Source organism: Delphinus delphis, chromosome 8 (assembly GCF_949987515.2).
Source record: "Delphinus delphis chromosome 8, mDelDel1.2, whole genome shotgun sequence".
NCBI lineage: Eukaryota > Metazoa > Chordata > Mammalia > Artiodactyla > Delphinidae > Delphinus > Delphinus delphis.
In genome coordinates, this window is record NC_082690.1 from 63425026 (window position 1) to 63448949 (window position 23924).

The window sequence follows — 23924 nt, forward strand, 5'->3', positions numbered from 1 at the left end:
TCCGCAACGGGAGAGGCCACAGCGGTGAGAGGCCCGCGTACCGCAAAAAAAAAAAAAAAGTCTTTATTTATTTTTAACATTTTTATTGGAGTATAGTTGCTTTACAATGGTGTATTAGTTTCTGCTTTAACAAAGTGAATCAGTTATACATATACATATATTCCCATATCTCTTCCCTCTTGCGTCTCCCTCCCTCCCACCCTCCCTATCCCACCCCTCTAGGTGGTCACAAAGCATCGAGCTGATCTCCCTGTGCTATGCGGCTGCTTCCCACTAGCTTAGCTATTCTATGTTTGGTAGTGTATATCTGTCCATGCCACTCTCTCACTTTGTCACAGCCTACCCTTCCCCCTCCCCACATCCTCAAGTCCATTCTCTAGTAGGTCTGCGTCTCCATTCCCGTCTTACCCCTAGGTTCTTTAAAAAAGGTCTTTATTGCACCTTCATTTTTGAGAGATATTTCTATTTTAGGTAGAATTCTAGGTTACTAGTAAAAAAAATCTTTGAGCACTTTTAAGATTTAATTTTCTTGCTTCCATCAATACTTTCCAAAACTCAGCTATTAGTCATTTGATTTTTTTTGAAGGGAATATGTCTTTTACTTCTCCTCTGGAAGCTTTTAACATTTTTCTTTTGTTTTGGGCTTCCTGTAGTCTTTTTATGATTTCCTTGAGTGTGGTTTTTCTTATACTTATCATGTTTGGAATCTGCAAAGTTTCTTGAATTTGTAGCTCATGGTCCTTCATCAGTTTGGAAAATTATCATTGAATATTTCTTCAGAAATTTCTCTACTTTTTTCTAGAAGTTCATTACACATATGTTAGATCTTTTCATAATTTCTTATACAGCTCTCACACTCTTTTTGTATTTGTGATGATTTTTTCTTTGTCTTGTAATGTGTATGTTTTCTACTAACCTACCTTTCAGTTTACTAATCATCTTTTCTGCTGTGTCCAATCTACTATTAACCCAACCGCTGAATTCCTAATTTATTTTGTTTTTCATTTTTAGGATTTAAACTTGATTCCTTTTCTTTTTGTATTCATTTCTGTGGTGTGACTCTTCATATTATTCCCCTATTTTTCTTAGATGTATTATTAATATTTATTTAAGTACCTGGTTTTTATGCATTTGGTCCTATCTTGTGGCATATCGTATCTTTTATTTTAATTGATGAGCAATGTGGATAAAAAATTTTAGAGGTTCTAGATGAGATTATCTTCTTCTGCACTGTTTCCAATTTTATTCTAGCAGAAAAATAAAGCACTGGCTTGATCCCTTTGAGGAAATGAAAATAGAGTGCCCAAAGGGGTCATTCACATAAAAAAAGAACTGATGCCTCCATGTACAGTATAACTCCTAAACTTACATCCTAATAGAATGTGGTGGTTGGGTGTTGTACTTTGTTGGGGATAATCTATTTCTGGTTTGACCTTATTTCTAGGATGCAGCAATTCCTCCTAAGGTGTAGTACTGCAGGACTCTCAAATAAAAGCATAAGGTGTTGTGGGGCCCTCTACCTTAAACAGCCTATCTATCAAACCAGCAATGCAAAATGCCAAAATCTCTGCTAAGATCGTCAGGCTCTCACAGGCTGATTTCCACTTGGTGTTTGATATCTCAACAGCCCAAGTGCAACTTGGGAGTAGTCAAATTCCATAATGAGGAATTATATGTAGAATTTCAGGCTCACTTCTCTATAGCTTTTTCCTCTACAGGATCTTGGCCTCACAAGTCTTAGGTGTCTTTGACCTCAAAGTTCTATGTACTTACCCTACCTCACTGCCAAAAGCCCCAGGCTGTGTCTTTTTGCTCAGTCTCTATTCCTCATAATATCATTTGGCAAATGCATTTATTAGTGAGGCTCAAGAAAAGCTTTACCAGAGAAATGACATATAAACTGACACATAAGGAAAAAAAGAGTTAACTGGTCATTGAGAGCTGGTAATGCAGTTGCAGAAACTTTGGTGGGTGGGTAAAAGTAGTGATGTGGGAGGTTGAACTAATTATCCTTAGCTCAAAGTACAGTGTCTGGTACACAGCAAGCATTCAACAAATGTCTGTTGGTTAAACATTAACTCTAATTCAATGAATATTTATTTAGTGTCTCTTTTATTTCTAGCATGAGGTTATGAACTGAGGAAACAAAGTTAAATAGGTTATGTGCTTTTCTTTCAAGAAGTTCACAACAAAGAAATGTTTCTTAAAAATACAATGGTTTCCATTCAAGCGGTATGAATAAAGTGCTAGTTGACATGTTCTTTTAACCTTTAAAACAATTTTAAGATGTTTTAATTTTTTTAATAAAATTTATGATTTAAAGTTTTCAGCATGATTTTCTTTTTTTCAGTACACGGGCCTCTCACTGTTGTGGGCTCTCCCGTTGCGGAGCACAGGCTCCGGACGCGCAGGCTCAGCGGCCATGGCTCACGGGCTCAGCTGCTCCGCGGCATGTGGGATCTTCCCGGACCGGGTCACGAACCCGTGTCCCCTGCATCAGGAGGCGGACTCTCAACCACTGCGCCACCAGGGAAGCCCCAGCATGATGTTTTGACATACATATACATAGTGAAGTGATAAATATAACCAAGCTAACATACCCATCTACTCACATCTCTATCATTTTTAGGTGTGATAAGAGTAACTTAAGTTTACTCTTAGAAAATATCCAGTATAAAATACAGTATTATCAACTACAGTTATAATGCTCTACATTCGATCTCTAGAACTTATTCGTCCTATGTAACTAACTTTGTACCCTTTGACCAGCATCTCCCCATTCCCTTCATTTCCCCAACTCTGGTAACTACCATTCTATTCTCTGCTTCTATGAATCTGACTTTCTCAGATTTCACTTATAAGTGAGCTCATGCAGTATTTTTCCTTCTGTGTCTGGCTTACTTCATTTAGCACAATGTCTCCAGGTGCACCTACGATGTCACAAATGGCAAGAGTTCCTTCTTTCTTTTTTTTTTTTTTTTTTTCACGTGGTGTTTAAATCTGTTTAATTCTTTATAGGGGCTTTTTTTTTTTAACATCTTTATTGGGGTATAATTGCTTTACAATGGTGTGTTAGTTTCTGCTTTATAACAAAGTGAATCAGTCATACATAAACATATGTTCCCATATGTCTTCCCTCTTGCGTCTCCCTCCCTCCTACCCTCCCTATCCCACCCCTCCAGGCTGTCACAAAGCACCGAGCCAATATCCCTGTGCCATGCGGCTGCTTCCCACTAGCTATCTACCTTACTACGTTTGTTAGTGTGTATATGCCCATGACTCTCTCTCGCCCTGTCACAGCTCACCCTTCCCCCTCCCCATAACCTCAAGTCCGTTCTCTAGGAGGTCTGCGTCTTTATTCCTGCTTTACCCCTAGGTTCTTCATGACATTTTTTTCTTAAATTCCATATATATGTGTTAGCATACGGTATTTGTCTTTTTCTTTCTAACTGACTTCACTCTGTATGACAGACTCTAGGTCTATCCACCTCATTACAAATAGCTCAATTTCGTTTCTTTTTATGGAACATCAGCTAAAAACCGTTTTACAAAATAAAAAAAACTACTGGATTCATACAAAGATGACTGAGTAGAGGCAAGCAAGATTCAACCTAACTAGTATTTGACCAACTCTGTTGTGTCTGAACCGTAAGAGCTCCACGGAAGAAAGAAAATGCCAAGTAGCACATCAAACCTTTGGGCCACAACCAAAACACAGCATCTTTTCAAACAGAAGCAGTAGCCAAACACTGCCCACCTGGATATGTTCAAGGATGCTGACGACAATCGCGCCTGCTGCCTCGGCACCGCTGATCCACACCAAGGGGGAAAAGCACACACAACTGCTTTTCAGCACACCGACGTTCCACACACAAGTTAGTTTATTAAGCCCGCAGGTTCCTTTTCATCAGAGGACATTCGCAAGGCCATGACTTCCCCCGGCTCCCCACCGCCCTTGCGGCAGACTGGACGTGCACGGCCCCGTGCTGAGTCGCGCACACCCCTCCTGGCTCCACGCCGGCGCACTCTCCTGGAGAACTGAGGGCGGTGCCCTGGGCTCTTCCGGCCAGATCTGTCCGGAAGCCAGTCCTAGAGTGACAGGAGCCACACCTGCAGGTCTGTCCCACTGACCGGCCGCAGAGGACCAAGCTGGGCCCACGGACCTCGGTCTGGACCGTGTCGGCTGGTCATTCTTGCCTAGGGTCATAGGCCAACAGCCGCTGTCCTTCCTGTGCTGAACAACAAGTGGTCGGCCCAGAATCAGCGCAGGAAAAGCTGGCTGCCGTTATTACTGTTGCCAGTACTTAAAACTAGTGGAGGCTGGGCTTCCCTGGTGGTGCAGTGGTTAAGAACCCGCCTGCCGATGCAGGGGACATGGGTTCGAGGCCTGGTCCGGGAAGATCCCACATGCTTTCCTGCTCATCACTGCACCAGCGGGTCACTCCCACCTGCTACCGTCACACACCTGGCAACCTCGTGTTCCAGGGCCAGCCAAGAAATGAGACCCCAGCAGGCCCCTAGTTCCCAGCAGGCAAACTCCCCACTAAACTACTACTGCCTATAGCCGTGTTCTCGAGGCTTCAGAGCCGGGAAGGTGCGGAAAGCATAGCAATCCGCGGCGCCCCCAGCCCCGGCCCCACGATGCTACGCGGAGGCGCCGGAACCTCGCCGCACCCACCCCCGCCAACACAAGGGACCTCTGCGCCCGCCTATCCCGCGGACCCGGGCGCACATTCTACCATCGCGACCCACGATGGAGACGCGGGGGGTCGGGGTTCGGCCGGCGGCGGGCGCTGGGGCGGGCGGGGACCCGGGCCCGGAACCCCAGCCCGCAACCCCACCGTCCCTGTAGCCCGGAAAGCCCTTCTTTCTTAATGGCTGAATAATATTTCATAGTGTATATATTCTACATCTACTGACACAATCATGTGGTTGTTATTTTTCATTCTATTAATATGGTGTATCACACTGATTGATTTTCATATGTTAAACCAACCTTGCATCACAAGGATAAATACCATTTGGTCAAAATTTTGAGTCTTAAAATAATGAATGAAATTAAAAGTTTAGATAATTACATGAGGACGCAGAGACTTTTACACTAAACAAGGACATTTGTGAAAATGGAATGGTGAAGTTTATGAAATGGTTGGTCAGAGAACCTCTAGCCAAACTTTAATTCAATGTTGAGCCAAGAATGAGAACTGTAGACCCAATAGGCTCCGACACCACCTATAGTCAATGGAGCCATGATCTGAATCTCAGCTGCAAGCCTTTTGGGAGCTCTCTTCACCAGTATTCACTTATTCACAACTCTCAGCTTCATCTCTTTGAAATTCTCTTTGTTTGCTGGGGTTTCTCCTATACGTTTTACGTTCATTCTGGAAATCTCCTTTCTATTCCACACATCAACTTTTCCCAGAGTACACGCTCCACCTCTCCATCTTAACTAAACCTAGTTGTCCGAGGAGGGCACATAGGCTTCTCAGCAATATTGAAGAGAAGCTGCTCACTCCTATTCTACAGATATCTGCACACAATGTCGACATTCTCCCAGCTCCTTACCATATTTCTAAATCATTTACTGGCAATCTGCATGACAAAACATTTTACTCATTGACACAAATACTATCCAGATATGAAACAATATACTGTTGCTTTCAGAGTCTTTTACTGACCACCCAGTTTCTTCTCATTTATTAAAGACTTTGCCACCAGCCCCTTGATTCTTTCTCCCATCTCGGTCCCTCACTCCTGCCACAGCATTGGTAACATCCCTCACCATATGGATTTGCCATTAGACAATGTGACCTCAAAATGCCAAGCCCTCCCTACAGCATCTCCCTAAGTAGCCACGTGAGAACCTTACGACAATGGCCTCGATGAGATTCAGTTATTTATAGCACCTTCCACCTCTGTGGTTTTCATAAATTCCAAGCTATTTATCTTTGTCTATGCTGTAACTCAAACAGCATTTGAATTATTTGCTTTTTGTGGAAGTTCATTTTGAAACCATCTAGTCTACTCCTTTGTTGGGGGTTGGAAAGAATAGCTCTTTGACAGACGTCTATATTATTCCTGGAATTTGGTATGTTAAAAATGCATATTTCTTCTGCAGTAACTTTCATCATTTTTTTTTCAGAAATTCATCCATTCCCATCTAGTTTCCATGTTTCTTTGAATAGAGTTAAACAGGTATTTTCTTAAAATGGTTTGAGGGTGGGATAGGGAGGGTGGGAGGGAGGGAGACGCAAGAGGGAAGAGATATGGGAACATATGTATATGTATAGCTGATTCACTTTGTTATAAAGCAGAAACTAACACACCATTGTAAAGCAATTATACTCCAATAAAGATGTTAAAAAAATTTTTTTAATTAAAAAATAAAAAACGTTTTGAAATTTCTCTGCATTGTGGTCTTTCACTCATTTCAACGCTAAATTTGTGTTTGTGCTTTCTCTTTTTTTGATTAAGTAAATCAGTGATCTTTCTCTTTCCCCGCCTTCTCTCTCTGTCTCTCTCTCCCTCTCTCTTTCCTTCTTTCTTCTTTTCCTTTTTAATATAATTTTCTTCCTTCTCCAAAGGAAACCAAAATTATGAAAATAGAGTATTCTAAAACATTTTTGATACATTTACTACATACATATGTGCATGTGTATATGCATGTATGTGTATATCTGTATATGTACATATATATGTAATAATATTTTAGAATATTTTATTTCCTTTTAAAATATTTTAAAACTACATCTGGTTTCATAGTAAGAAAGAAGTGAGACCAGAGCATATCAGGCAGTTAGAACACACTTTAATTGCTCTGTATACAAAGTGATGATTTTTATTGGAAGTACTCCACTTTCTCCACTTTCTCTACTTTATCAATGCTCTGTAAAAATTTTAAAAAGTGTTGAGAGCTCTTTTATTTACCATCTAGGGGAAAACCTACATATATTGCCTAGTACTTTCTTTAGGGATATTTTCACTTCTTTGTTTCTTAGACTGTAAACGATGGGATTAAGCAGAGGTGTCAGTACTGTATATGTCACAGGCATCAGCATATCTTCACGGAATGAGTCACTGTCCTTGGGTCTCAGATAGACAAAGCCAGCAAATCCATAGTGTATGCACACCACAGAGAGGTGGAAGGAGCAAGTGGAGAAGGCCTTATACCTCCCCTGGGCAGATGGCATCCTCATAACTATGGACCCAATGAAGACACAGGAAATCATAATGAAAATAAAGCTCCCCACCAAAACAAAGGCAGAGAAGGCAAGAAGAACCTTTTTCTGAAAAAAGGTGTAATCCCAGGCAAGGGAGACTACAGATGTAACGTCACAAAAAAAGTGCTTGATGGTGCTGGAGTCACAGAACGACAAGTTGAATACTACAAGGACAATGCACAGTGACACCACAATCCCAGTAACACAAGAAGCTGTCATGAGCTGACAGCAGATCTTTTGGGTCATCAAGATGGTGTAGCGCAGCGGGTTGTGAATAGCAGTGTAATGGTCATAGGACATGGCAGCCAAGAGTAAGCAGTTGTTAGCTCCCAAGCCAAAGAAGAAAAACATCTGTGTGCCACGCTCAGAAGAGAAATGGTCTTGCTTTCTGATAGCAAGTCCACTAGCATGCGGGGGGTGATTACCATAGTGGTACAGGTTTCTGAAAAGGACAAACCACAGAGGAAAAAGTACGTGGGGGTGTGAAGATTGTGACTGAGCTTGATGGCCACCATTATGGACACATTTGCAACCAGGATGGTCACATGGGAGAAGAAAATCATCACGAAGGAGAGATCTTGCCTGTCTGGGAAACTGGAAAATCCCCACAGAAGGAATGTGCTCACTGTGGTATGATTGTCCATCCTCCTGGTGCACATAACAACTCTCCTCCAAAGGTGCAGAGGTTCTTGGGGTCAAGACTCTGATAAGATTGTAGAAAGCACTGATGCCACCTGGCCTTTAATCGAGGACATTGACAGACAACTCTTAATGAGAAAGCCTGAGAAATGGAAGTTAAATGTACCTGGCTGAATTCCAGGTCAGGACTCAGAGTGATGAAGAAAAAGATTCTCATAGGAGAATGTATGTAAATGCCATAGAGTAGCCCCAAATATATTCTGGGAACCCCCTAATTTATCACCCCTTTCTATCTTCTACAGTCAGAATCTGAATGAATGAGGGAAATATGAAAAAAAAAAAGTTCATTTTCTCACCTACAGGAGTATGAGGAGTAAAGGGCATACAATGTTTATGTGTGGTCTAATCACAGCCTGGCATACATATGTACTTAACAATGTTGAATGAATCAATACTAACTTAAGGAGAAGTAAGGAAAATTTTTCGAATGGCTTCCAAACATTTTTGGAAAATAATTCTATCCTCAGAGGTGCTCTCCAGAAGGCAGTGGCTGCTTGGCTGACAATTATGCCAATGACTTAATAAGAGAATTTACCATTTTGAAATTTGTACTATTTTCTGTACATAACAATGAGTTGAAGTGGAGTTTTTCAATAATTGTCTGTCATTCAGGCAGATCTTGGAAGCAAAATGGTTATGGAGGACTATTCTCATCCTGGATGGCTCATCTGGTTCATGATGTTCTGATCAATTCCTGAGCTTTCAGGAAAACTTCCAGGATAAATCTAGCTGATATACTGGTGGACAGGACTTCTTTGCAGCACAGCTCTTTTAAGAACTCAACTTCCTCAGGTCGTTTTCATCCACTGTTAAAATTATCCACTCTGTGTTTGAGATGACAGCATGAAAGTAACATACAGAGTTTCCAAACAATACATAGCTTGGTTTCAGGCACTAGGGAATGAAAGGAAAACAGTGAGAAGACATTGGTGTGGAGTTGTAGGGTGGGGAAAGACTGGTAGAGACAACACTGGAAAGTATTTTGTAGGATGCACAAAGCTTGAAGAAAAGAGAAAATATAGTTTTATCTGGAAAGTCTGTGTGTTCTTTATGTACTGAAACACTGGAAAAAATTTACAAGGCAGTGATGCAGGTAACCAGTATTTATTCAAAATCTGAAATATACTGGACAATACGCTGTGTGTTTGATAGAATTTTCTCACTAGGTTTCTCCCAACAATTCTGTGTGGTAGGTATTTCAATCCTGATGCTACAAACATTGAAACCAAGGTACAGGTCGCTTAACTGACTATGCAAAGTCAATGAATTAACTCCAAAAATATTTATTTGATGTCTATGATGTATTAGTCAATTCTCTGATGGGAAATATAACATGTGATAAGACACATATGACCTCTCCTATCTCAGACTGAGAAAAATGCCATGAAGAGAATTAAAGGAAAGTGATATGAGACTGTGGGACTAGGTGGCTACTTCCAATTGTAGAGTCAGGAAAACCTTTTCTATGGAACTGATACTTACTTTGCGACTAGAATTGTTAAGAATGCACCATATAAGATCTAGGGGTAAAACATGACACTTGCAGGAAACACTACTGCAAAGACCCCATGGTGGGAATGAGCTTGACATACTTAAAGAATATCGAGATAGCCAATGTAATCAGACCATCTCTCTCATTTATTCTCTTAAATACCTTACGAGATAAATAGTAGTATTGTGTTCATGTTTGAAATAAGGAAACTATGGCTTAGGGAGTTACTTAATTTGTGAAGGTGATAAAGTTTGTTAAAGGAGGAGCTGGTATTTATACCCAGGCAGAGTCACTTGGGAGAAGACCTTCTTAACTAGTAAAGTTAAAGTGTCCCTGTAAGTGCCCTAGCATGGCATTCAAGGTTTACCTGTCCATCTCATCTTCTGCCACCAACCTCCTCTACATGGAAAGCATCCCATCATCTCCCAAGCATTGAAGGCCCCTTGGTGGCTCTCCTACTGTGCACACATTGTTTCTCTATTTGCAGTGTTCTTCCCCCCTGCTTCTTAAACCACAGTCTTTGTTTCAAACCCAGTTTAAATGTCACCTCCCTAAATGTAAATTGGTACAACCACTGGGGAAAACAGTATAGAAGTTTCTCAAAAAACTAAAGCTAGAACAGCCATATGACCCAACAATTCCACTGCTGGGTATAAAACCCAAAAAACCCCAAAAACGCTAATTCAAAAAGACACATGCACTCCAGTGTTCATAGTATTATTTACTATTCCCAAGGTATGGAAGAAAGCTAAGTATCCATCAACAGATGAATGGAAACACACATGTATACACACCATATATATACACGCACACACACACACACACACACAAATGGAATACTACTCATCCACAAAAAAGAATGAAATTGCCATCTGCAGCAACATGGATGGATTTTGAGAACGTTATGTTAACTGAAATAATTCAGACAGAGAAAGACAAATACTTATGATATTACTTATATGTGGAATCTGAAAATACAACAAAGTAGTGAATAAAACAAAAAAGAAGCTGACTTACAGATATAGTGAACAAACTAGTGGTTACCAGTGCAGAGAGAGAAGGGAGGCAGGGCAATAAAGGGGTAAGGTGGGAAAAAGGCTTATTATAGGATTATACAAAATCACGTGTGTGAAACTTTTAAAATTGAAAAGCACTATAGAATTTAAAGAATCTTTCACTCAATAAAATAATTTCATTACACATATATATGTTACAGAAAAATACAGTTTCATCTTGATTGCTTTTGAATTTTATTAAAATGGAATTCTACAAAAAAAAGTCACCTTCCTACAAAATCATCTTCAATCACTCTGATTGAGTTAATGAGTTCTGTGTTCATATCTGATTGTATTAGGATGACATTTTAACATATCTATCTGACTTCTATACTAGTCAGAGCAGAGGGCTATTTTACCATTTCGTATCCTACCTGCAGCAAAATACGGTAAATATAAAGGTTTATGTCATGAGAGTTCAGTGAGTAAATGGAGTGCCATCTTCCCCCAGGAAGCTTCCCTTGTTTTCTTTCTAGATGCACTGACTAATTATTTCCAATTAAATTGTTTTCTCTGTCATTTAGTTAAATGGGACATGTACTAAATGTTGTTCACTGTCTCTTTCAATACATTTCAAGATCCATTAAGATATAGCCACATCACCTAGCAATGTGATAGTATCAATACATACCAACACAACTTACAACAAACCCACAGCTAATATAATACTCGAGGCTGAAAAGCTGAAAGCCTTCCCACTAAATTCTAGAACAAAACAACGATGCCCACTCTCATCTCCTCTATTCAACATAGTATTGGAAGTTGTAGCCACAGCAATTAGAAAAAGAAATAAAAGGTACCCCAATTGGAAGGGAAGAGGTAAAACTGTCACTGTATGCAGATGACATGATACTCTATCGAAACCCTAAAGACTCCACATAAAAACTATTAGAACTAATAAATGAATTCAGCAAGGTAGCAGGATACAAGATTAATATACAGAAAACTTGCATTTCTTTATACTAACAATGAAATATCAGAAAGTAAAAAAAAAAAATCCCATTTAAAATTGCGGCAAAAAAATACTTAGGAATAAACCTAACCAAGGATATGAAACACCTATATGCTGAGAACTAGAACACTGATAAAGGAAATTGAAGATGATACAAAGAAATGGAAAGATATCCCATGCTCTTGGATTGCAATAATTAATATTGTTAAAATGGCCACACTACCAAGGCAATCTACAGATTTAATGTGATCCCTATCAAATTACCCATGACATTTTTCACAGAGCTAGAACAAATAATCGTAAAATTTATATGGAACCACAAAAGACCCAGAATTAACATAGCAACTCTGAGGAAAAAGAACAAACCTGGAGGCACATCCCTCCCAGACTTTAGACAATACTACAAAGCTGCAGTAATCAAAACCACATGGTTTGGGCACAGAAACAGCCATATGATCAATGGAACAAACAAAGACAGCCCAAAAATAAACCCACACACCTACAATCAATTAATCTTTGACAAAGGAGGCAAGATGGTACAATGGAGAAAAGACAGTTTCTTCAGCAAGTGGTATTGGGAAAGCTGGGCAGCCCCACGTAAATCACTGAAGTTAGAACACTCTCTCACACCATACACACACACACAAACTCAAAATGGCTTAAAGATTTAAATATAAGACATGACACCATAAAAATCCTAGATAGAACAAAGGCGAAGCATTCTCAGACATAAACTGCAGTAATATTTTCTTAGTTCAGTCTCCCAAGGTAATAGAAATAAAAGCAAAAAAAACACGAATGGCACGTAATCAAAATTATGCTTTTGTACAGCAAGAAACCAAACAAAATGAAAAGACAACCTATGGAAAAAAAAAAGACAACCTATGGAATGGGAGAAAATATTTGCAAATGATGCTACCAACAAGAGCTTAATTTCCAAAATATACAGACAGCTTACGCAACTCAATATCAAAAAGCCAAATAACCCAATCAAAAATGGGTAGAAGACCCAAATAGACATTTCTCCAAAGAAGACATACAGACGGCCAACAGGCACATGAAAAATAGCTCCACATTCACTAATAATTAAAGAAATGCAAATCAAAACTACAATGAGATATCATCTCACGGCAATCAGAATGGCTGTCATTAAAAAGTCCACAAATAATAAAACACTGGAGAGGTGGTGGAGAAAAGGGGACCCTCCTACACTGTTGGTAGGAATGTAAATTGCTGCAGCCACTATGGAAAATAGCTGGGAAGTTCCTTAAAAAACTAAAAATTGAATTACCATATGATCCAGAAATTCCAGTCCTGTGCAATATTGGGAAAAGATGAAAACTCTAATTCGAAAAGATACATGCACCCTTATGTTCATAGCAGCACTATTCACAACAGCCAAGACATGGAAGCAATCTAAATGTCCACTAACAGATGAATGGATAAGGAAAATGTGACATATATATATATGTGTGTGTGTATATATATATATATATATATATATATAATACACACACACATACACACACAATGGAATATTACTCAGACATAAAAAAGAAAGAAATAGCACCATTTGCAGCAACATGGATGGACCTAGAGATTATCATACTAAGTGAAGTAGGTCAGAAAGAGAAAGACAAATTATATGATATCACATATTTAGAATCAAAAAAAATACAAATCAACTTATTTGCAAAACAAAAGCAGACTCACAGGCATAGAAAACAAACTTATGGTTACCAAAGGGGAAAGGGGAAGGGAAGGGATAAATTAGGAGTATGAGGTTAAAAGATACATACTACTATATATAAAATAGAAAACAACAAGGATTTACCTTATAGCACATGGAACTATATTCAATATCTTGTAATAACCTATAATGGAAAAGAATCTGAAGTTGTACACCTGAAACTAACATAATGTTGTAAATCAACTATAGTTTAACAATAAAAAAAACAGGCAAAAGACTAGGAAACTAGGGATGAAATTAGTTTAAATAAATAAATGCATGACTCAGCAAAGAAAAAAAGTAAATACACACCAGTATTTAATACATGTTTGTTTAATGAATAAAGTGTATTTCCCCTCTCCCCCTCTAAACTTGGAACAAAGAAAAGAGGACTATTACCTTCCGGCCTGGACAATATGCTTCACTTCCTGTGGCATCAAATAAGACACAATTGCCATAACTGCTCCTATAATAGGGAGCATAGAGGAGGAACCAAGATGGTGGAGTAGAAGGACGTGCTCTCACTCCCTCTTGCAAGAACACCAGAATCACAACTAGCTGCTGGACAATCATTGACAGGAAGACACTGGAACTCACCAAAAAAGATACCCCACATCCAAAGACAAAGGAGAAGCCACAATGAGATGGTAGGAGGGGCACAATCACAGTAAAATCAAATCCCATAACTGCTGGGTGGGTGACTCACAAACTGGAGAACACTTATACCACAGAAGTCCACCCACTGGAGTGAAGGTTCTGAGCCCCACATCAGGCTTCCCAACCTGGGGGTCCGGCAACGAGAGGAGGAATGCCTAGAGAATCAGACTTCGAAGCCTAGTGGGAACTGATTGCAGGACTTTCACAGGACTGGGGGAAACAGAGACTCCACTCTTGGAGGGCACACACAAAGTAGTGTGCGCATCGGGACCCAGGGGAAGGAGCAGTGACCCCAGGGGAGAGTGAAACAGACCTACCTGCTAGTGTTGGAGGGTCTCCTGCAGAGGCGGGGGCGGGGGGGCGCTGTGGCTCACCATGGGGACAGGGACACCGGCAGCAGAAGTTCTGGGAAGTACTCCTTGGCATAAGCACTCCCAGAGTCTGTCATTAGCCCCACCAAAGAGCCCAGATAGGCACCAGTGTTGGGTTGCCTCAGGTCAAACAACCAACGGGGAGGGAACCCAGCCCCACCCATCAAGAGTCAAGTGGATTAAAGTTTTACCGAGCTCTGCCCACCAGAGCAACACTCAGCTCTACCCACTACCAGTCCCTCCCATCAAGCCTCTTAGATAGCCTCATCCACCAGAGGGCAGAGAGTAGAAGCAAGAAGAGCTACAATCCTGCAGCCTGTGGAACAAAAACCACATTCACAGAAAGACAGACAAGATGAAAAGGCAGAGGGCTATGTACCAGATGAAGGAACAAGATAATACCCCAGAAAAACAACAAAATGAAGTGGAGATAGGGAACCTTCCAGAAAAAGAATTCAGAGTAATGATAGTGAAGATGATCCAGGACCTCGGAAAAAGAATGGAGGCAAAGATCGAGAAGATGCAAGAAATTTTAACAAAGAACTAGAAGAATTAAAGAACAAACAAACAGAGATGAAGAATACAATAACTGAAATGAAAACTACACTCGAAGGAATCAATAGCAGAATAACTGAGGCAAAAGAATGGATAAGTGACCTGAAAGACAGAATGGTGGAATTCACTGCTGCAGAACAGAATAAAGAAAAAAGAATGCAAAGAAATGAAGACAGCCTAAGAGACCTCTGGGACAACATTAAACGCAACAACATTCACATTATAAGGGTCCCGGAAGGAGAAAAGACAGAGAAAGGACCTGAGAAAATATTTGAAGAGATTATAGTCGAAAACTTCCCTAATATGGGAAAGGAAATAGCCACACAAGTCCAGGAAGCGCAGCGAGTCCCATATAGGATAAACCCAAGGAGAAACACGCCTAGACACATAATAATCGAATTGTCAAAAATTAAAGACAAACAAAAATTATTGAAAGCAGCAAGGGAAAAATGACAAATAACATACAAGGGAACTCCCATAAGGTTAACAGCTGATTTCTCAGCAGAAACTCTACAAGCCAGAAGGGAGTGGCATGATATAATTAAAGTGATGAAAGGGAAGAACCTACAACCAAGATTACTCTACCTGGCAAGGATCTCATTCAGATTCGATGGAGAAATCAAAAGCTTTACAAAAAAACAAAAAACAAAAAAACCTTTACAGACAAACAAAGGCTAAGAGAATCCAGCACCACCAAACCAGCTCTACAGCAAATGCTAAAGGAACTTCTCTAAGTGGGAAACACAAGAGAAGAAAAGGATCTATAAAAACAAACACAAAACAATTAAGAAAATGGTCACAGGAACATACATATCGTTAATTACCTTAAACGTGAATGGATTAAACACTCCAACCAAAAGCCACAGGCTTGCTGAATGGATACAAAAACAAGATCCATATATATGCTGTCTACAAGAGACCCACTTCAGATCTAGGGACACATACAGACTGAAAGTGAGGGGATTGAAAAAGATTCCATGGAAATGGAAATAAAAATAAAGCTGGAGTAGCAATACTCATATCAGATAAAATAGACTTTAAAAGAAAGAATGTTACAAGAGACAAGGAAGGACACTACATAATGATCAAAGGATCAATCCAAGAAGAAGATATAGCAATTATAAATATATATGCACCCAACATAGGAGCACCTCAATACATAAGGCAACTGCTAACAGCTATAAAAGAGGAAATTGACAGTAACACAATAATAGTGGGGGACTTTAACACCTCACTTACACCAATGGACAGATCATCCAAAATGAAAATAAATAAGGAAAGAGAAGCTTTAAATGACACAATAGACCAGACAGATTTAATTGATATTTATAGGACATTCCATCCAAAAACAGCAGATTACACTTTCTTCTCAAGTGCGCACGGAACATTCTCCAGGATAGATCAAATCTTGTGTCACAAATCAAGACTCAGTAAATTTAAGAAAATTGAAATCATATCAAGCATCTTTTCTGACCACAATGCTATGAGATTAGAAATGAAATACAGGGGGAAAAAACGTAAAAAACACAAACACATGGAGGCTAAACAATACGTTACTAAATAACCAAGATAACACTAAAGAAATCAAAACGGAAATCAAAAAATACCTAAAGACAAATGACAATGAAAACATTACAATCCAAAACCTATGGGATGCAGCAAAAGCAGTTCTAAGAAGAAAGTTTACAGCTATACAAGCCTGCCTCAAGAAACAAGAAAAATCTCAAATAAATAATCTAACCTTACACCTAAAGGAACCAGAGAAAGAACAACAAACAAAACCCAAAGTTAGCAGAAGGAAAGAAATCATAAAGATCAGAGCAGGAATAACTGAAATAGAAACAAAGAAAACAATAGCAAAATCAATAAAACTAAAAGCTGGCTCTTTCAGAAGATAAACAAAATTGATAAACGGTTAGCCAAACTCATGAAGAAAAAGAAGGAGAGGACTCAAATCAATAAAATTAGAAAAGAAAAAGGAGAAGTTACAACAGACACCGCAGAAATACAAAGCATCATAAGAGACTACTACAAGCAACTCTATGCCAATAAAATGGACAACCTGGAAGTAATGGACAAATTCTTAGAAAGGTATAACCTTCAAGACTGAACCACGAAGAAACAGAAAATATAAACAGACCAATCACAAGTAATGAAATTGAAACTGTGATTAAAAATCTTCCAACAGGGCTTCCCTGGTGGCGCAGTGGTTGAGAGTCCACCTGCCAATGCAGGGGACACAGGTTCGTGCCCCGGTATGGGAAGATCCCACATGCCATGGAGCGGATAGGCCCGTGAGCCATCGCCACTGAACCTGCATGTCTGGAGCCTGTGCTCCGCAACGGGAGAGGCCAAAACAGTGAGAGGCCCGTGTACCGCAAAAAAAAAAAAAAAATCTTCCAACAAACTAAAGTCCAGGACCAGATGGCTTCACAGGTGAATTCTATCAAACATTTAGAGAAGAGCTAAAACCCATCCTTCTCAAACTCTTCCAAAAAATTGCAGAGGAAGGAACACTCCCAAACTCATTCTATGAGGCCACCATCACCCTGATACCAAAACCAGACAAAGATACTCCAAGGAAAGAAAATTACAGACCAATATCACTCATGAATATAGATGCAAAAATCCTCAACACAATACTAGCAAACAGAATCCAACAACACATTAAAAGGATCATACACCATGATCAAGTGGGATTTATCCCAGGGATGCAAGGATCCTTCAATATACGCAAATCAATCAATGTGATACACCATATTAACAAATTGAAGAATAAAAACTATATGATCATCTCAATAGATGCAGAAAACGCTTTTGAGAAAATTCATCACCAATTTATCATAAAAACTATCTAGAAAGTGGACAGAGAGGGAACCTACCTCAACATAATAAAGGCCATATATGACAAACCCACAGCAAACATCATTCTCAATGGTGGAAAACTGATAGCATTTCCTCTAAGATCAGGAACAAGTCAAGGATGTCCACTCTCACCGCTATTATTCAACATAGTTTTGGAAGTCCTAGCCACGGCAATCAGAGAAGAAAAACAAATAAAAGGAATACAATTTGGAAAAGGAGAAGTAAAACTGTCACTGTTTGCAGATGACATGATACTATACATAGAGAATCCTAAAGATGCCACCAGAAAACTAATAGAGCTAATCAATGAATTTGGTGAAGTGGCAGGATACAAAATTAATGCAAAGAAATCTCTTGCATTCCTATACACTAATGATGAAAAATCTGAAAATGAAATTAAGGAAACACTCCCATTTACCACTGCAACAAAAAGAATACAATACCTAGGAATAAACCTACCTAAGGAGGTAAAAGACCTGTACTCAGAACTATAAGACATTGATGAAAGAAATCAAAGATAACACAAACAGATGGAGAGATATACCATGTTCTTGGATTGGAAGAATCAATATTGTGAAAATGACTATACTACCCAAAGCAATCTACAGATTCAATGCAATCCCTATCAAATTACCAATGGCATTTCTTACAGAACTAGAACAAAAAAAATCTTAAAATTTTTATGGAGACACAAAAGACCCCGAATAGCCAAAGCAATCTTGAGGGAAAAAAAGGGAGCTGGAAGAATCAGACTCCCTGACTTCAGATTATACTACAAACCTACAGTAATCGAGACAATATGATACTGGCACAAAAACAGAAATAGAGATCAATGGAACAGGATAGAAAGCCCAGAGATAAACCCATGCACCTATGGTCAACTAATCTATGACAAAGGAGGCAAGGATATACAATGGAGAAAAGACAGTCTCTTCAATAAGTGGTGCTGGGAAAACTGGACAGCTACATGTAAAAGAATGAAATTAGAACACTCCCTAACACCATACACAAAAATAAACTCAACATGGATTCGAGACCTAAATGTAAGACTGGACACTATAAAACTCTTAGAGGAAAACATAAGAAGAACACTCTTTGACATAAATCACAGCAAGATCTTTTTTGATCTACCTCCTAGAGTAATGGAAATAAAAACAAAAATAAACACATGGGACCTAATGAAACTTCAAAGCTTTTTCACAGCAAAGGAAACCATAAATAAGACGAAAAGACAACCCTCAGAATGGGAGAACGAATCAACGGACAAAGGATTAATCTCCAAAATATATAAACAGCTCATGCAGCTCAATATTAAAGAAACAAACAACCCAATCCAAAAATGGGGAGAAGACCTAAATAGACATTTCTCCAAAGAAGACATACAGATGGCCAAGAAGCACATGAAAACCTGCTCAACATCACTAATTATTAGAGAAATGCAAATGAAAACTACAATGAGGTATCACCTCACACCAGTCAGAATGGGCATTCAGAAAATCTACAAACAACAAATGCTGGAGAGGGTGTGGAGAAAAGGGAACCCTCTGGCACTGTTAGTGGGAATGTAAACTGATACATCCACTATGGAGAACAATATGAAGGTTCCTTAAAGAACTAAAAATAGAATTACTATATGATCCAGCAATCCCACGACTGGGCATATACCCAGAGATAACCATAATTCAAAAAGATACATGTACCCCAATGTTCAATGCAACACTATTTACAATAGCCAGGTCATGGAAACAACCTAAATGCCCATCAACAGACTAATGGATAAAGAAGTTGTGGTACATATATACAATGGAATATTACTCAGCCATAAAAAGGAACAAAATTGAGTCATTTGTTGAGACATGGATGGATCTAGAGACTGTCATACAGAGTGAAGTAAGTCCAAAAGAGAAAAACAAATATCGTATATTAATGCATATATGTGGAACTTAGAAAAATGGTACAGATGAACCGGTTTGCAGGGCAGAAATTGAGACACAGATGTAGAGAACAAACGTATAGACACCAAGGGGTGAAAACCATGGCGGGGTGGGGGGTGTGTGTGATTAATTGGGTGATTGGGATTGACATGTATACACTGATATGTATAAAATTGATGACTAATAAGAACCTGCTGTATAAAAAATAAATAATAAAATAAAAAACAAACAACCCAATCCAAAAATGGGCAAAAAACCTAAGTAGACATCTCTCCAAAAAGACATACATATGTCCAAGAAGCACATGAAAAGCTGCTCAACATCACTAATTATTAGAGAAATGCAAATCAAACCTACAATGAGGTGTCACCTCACACCAGTTAGAATGGGCAGCATCAGAAAATCTACAAACAACAAATGCTGGAGTGGGTGTGGAGAAGAGGGAACCCTCTTGCACTGTTGGTGGGAACATAAACTGATATAGCCACTATGGAGAACAGTATGGAGGTTCCTTAAAAAACTAAAAATAGAATTACCATATGACCCAGCAATCCCACTACTGCGCATATACCCAGAGAAAACCATAATTCAAAAAGACACATGTACCCCAATGTTCATTACAGCACTATTTACAATAGCCAGGTCATGGAAGCAACCTAAATGCTCATCGACAGACGAATGGATTGAGAAGTTGTGGTACATATACATGATGGACTATTACTCAGCCATAAAAAGGAATAAAATTGGGTCATTTGTTGAGACATGGATGGATCTAGAGACTGTCATACAGAGTGAAGTAAGTCCAAAAGAGAAAAACAAATATCGTATATTAATGCATATATGTGGAACCTAGAAAAATGGTACAGATGAACCGGTTTGCAGGGAGAAATTGAGACACAGATGTAGAGAACAAACGTATGGACACCAAGGTGGGAAAGCAGCGGTGGGTGGGGGTGGGGGTGGGGGGGTGATGAATTGGGAGATTGGGATTGACATGTATACACTAATATGTATAAAATGGATAACTAATAAGAACCTGCTATATTAAAAAAAATAAATTCAAAAAAAAATTTTTTAATAAAAAAGAATGTAGAAAGCATCTATACATGCGTTGGCAATGCTACGTGACATTATTCTTAAAACTATTTAGAGAGAAACTATGTTTAGTACACATCAAACAAAATAAATACTAAGGAGAACAAGTGGCATATTGAAGAGGGGTTAACAAATGCACTGAAGTATAAGCATGGACGCTTTCTGGAGAATATGGATTTTTTCCCTATAGCCTCTCAACTAACCTTAGTAAAAATTCTACCATCACTAAGCTCAGGATGCAAGTTGGGGCATACAAAATTTTTAAAAAGTCTCTGCTCTGTGTAGTACAGGATTCAAGCACACACACGCGCGCGCACACACACACACACACACACACACACACACACAAAACAACCCAAACAACAACCCAAACAACAACAAAAAAAACCCAACCTCCTGGGAATTCCCTGGCAGTCCAGTGGTTAGGACTCCACGCTTCCACTGCAGGGGGAACGGGTTCGATCTGTGGTTTGGGAACTAACATCCCACATGCCACATGGCAGGAAAAAAAAAAAACAAACCCAACCTCCTCACAATAAAATGATGTAAACCTAAAAGAAGAAATGACTAACACACATAGGGAGGTTTGAGGAGAATTCCGAGGGACAAGACATTTCAATTGTCTTTCTAAGAATGCTGTTTTTAGCAGTCATAAAAGGGCAAGAAGAACACTACAACTTACAGAAAACAACATGCACAAAGTAGAAGAGTCCCAAAGGATAAACTGTTTTTTGCAAACAGTGGGATGGTCCCCATATAGGGGAAGTTTGAGGCAGGAAATGTGGTTAGTGCAGTTGTACTGAGGGAAGCCTTATAATCAACTAGCCAAGCAACTGGCTCTCTAGACCCTGACTGCCTTGCTGTGTATATGTTATACATGTACACTTACCAGCTATATCACTTCTGGCAGATTAAGTAACTCTCCAGGCCATAGGTTCCTCACTACAAACATGGTCATGATAATGGCACTTATCTCTTGGGACAGCCGTGAGGATATATGAGATGGTGTAACTGAAGCATGCAATGAAGCCTAGAAGTTATTAGAATTATCTACTTTGTAAGCAAAAGGTACCTAAAAATCTAAAATGGAATGTACAGTGATTGTAGATTGGACGTAGAAAAGCTGGTAGCAGGTGAAGGAAAGGACTGGGAGAGGGAAAAAGTAGAGGCTGTGGCAAAAATCCATGAGTGAGGAAGTAGAATGCGGGAGACATTTCTTATTCAGGATCCTGGAATCTAGAAAATGTGGACAACAAGAGAGGATGAGGAATCAAAGTAATCCAAGCTGGGTCCTGAAAAATGAGTAAAAGTCTACAGGAAACAAAATGGAGGAGGAGAAGTTGTGGCAGAGGGAACCCCACATGCAAGGGCACAGCAGCATGAAGGATCATGATGTGTTTGGAAAAGAGAGCGCACTACTGTCTGCTTTGAGTGTAGGGTTACTTAGAGGGATGTGGTGGAAACTGAGCCAGGAGCAGCGTCTAGGGATCCATTTGCGATGAGCATCAAATATCATGCTGGGGTATTTGGATTTCCTCCTATAAGCAGTGTATAGTCATTCACTGTTTTTGACACTATTAGTGACTTAACTGTTTAGGAATCCAATATCTGGTCACCATGTAGTGAATAAAAATGCAACAGATTTGTGACTAATAGAAAACTACAGAGGCACCATATTCACCCTATCGGATAGGTCGAGGACAATGGCAGAGAGAAAAAAACAAACAACAAAAAAGGTGATGGCAAAAGGACATCTGGAATTTTGGAAGTGAATTTATGTATATAAAGGTGAGGAAGAAATCAAAATTGGGGTCTGACGGTAGCTCTCTAATGACTGCAACTAACTCAAATAGGAAGTACAGGAGAAAAGTCTGACATGTGGGGGAAATATGACCAATTCTGTTCTGAAAATCTTACATTCAATACTAGGAGGACATTTTGGCCCGGGAATGTGCCAAAGAAAATTAGAGACTCCTTTACGGTAGAGGTTAGGATCGCAGAGTTATACAAGGTGAGTGATAGCTAAAGCAGTAAGAATGGAAAAATGTTTCCTTTAGAGGAAATAGACTGGAAAACCTCCTGAGGAAAGAGAGTGGCGTGGTCTCAAAGACAAGCCATTTGGGTCTAGCCTGAAGACCGCTTAGGCAGATGAGTGTCCCACCTTAGGGTCTCTGAGTTAGCTGTGAAACATGCCAGTAATGCTCTCTCCCCTGATCTTCACCTGTTGGTTGCTTTTGCCATTGTTTTCCATTTAAGCACATCGCCTCCTCAGAGAGGGCTTCCTTGACTCCACAAACCAAAGCAGTCATTCACTCTTTCATCACAGAGATCCTATGTGTCTGGTTACATTTTGTGTTTCCCATGTATAAAATTGCCTGGCCCATCACATGCATTCAGTCAGTATGTGTTGAATAAATTCACGACTTCTATAGTCACTTAAGCACTCTATAACTCACTTTATGTTTTATAAAATCGAAATGAAATTCCAAGCACATAGACTTGTGAGGATGACATGAGACATCTCTAACCCCAGCATATTGCCTGGCACATTATAGGTATTAGGTGGGTGCTGGTTACCTGGCCTGAATCCTCTTGTATTCTTTGCCCATAACTACAATGCAAAGAGAAAAGAGCAACCCTTCACATCACAATATATTTGTTAGTCCTACAGAATAATTTCCAGCCTATGTTTCTTTCTCTTGCATACTCCTTCATTTTCCACTGCTGATTCCTTACTATTTTTCTTCCCCTTCACCTTTAACAATGACTGAAGTTAAAATCAAAATTCCATGGAATGTCTTCATGTCATTTTTCTGCCCTTACCTCTTTAAGATTGGAATAATAAATAGTTGAAATAAAAATATGATTTACAAAACTGATCTGAGGAATTGGAGTTTATTCCATTCAGGTCTGCACTTCAAAGCAAACCACATAACATGTATACCTATTAGAAAATGTCCTGGAGGTTTTGCTAAAAAATCCAAAATTTGATTAGAACATCATGACCAGAATATGCCACTCTAAATGAGACAGTGCCTTCAAAATCATTTTGACGCCAAGCTAATCCATTAACATTATATTAGGCATCTGAAAAGACCTTCAATGAGAAATTATTAAGAACTTAAAATTATTGACATGTATTAAGAACTAATGATATTTTAAATCTCAAGCTTTAATTATTACCATGAATAGGAGCCCAGTAGAAGTTACAAGTTAAATTCATTTATGTGGTCAGGTCACTGTCACAATTATTACTTTTAGAGCCAGTACATGGTGAAACACTGATGGAGAGAGGATTTC

General features: G+C 39.3%; 1 protein-coding gene across 1 annotated transcript; it reads right to left on the reverse strand.

The window, feature by feature from the left end:
- Nucleotides 1-6923: 6923 nt before the first annotated feature.
- Nucleotides 6924-7864, reverse strand: LOC132430272 (olfactory receptor 10T2-like). Its single transcript, XM_060019679.1, is given in 2 exon segments — nt 6924-7588; nt 7591-7864. Coding segments are annotated over 2 exon segments (939 nt in total).
- Between the last annotated feature and the right edge of the window lie 16060 nt (nt 7865-23924).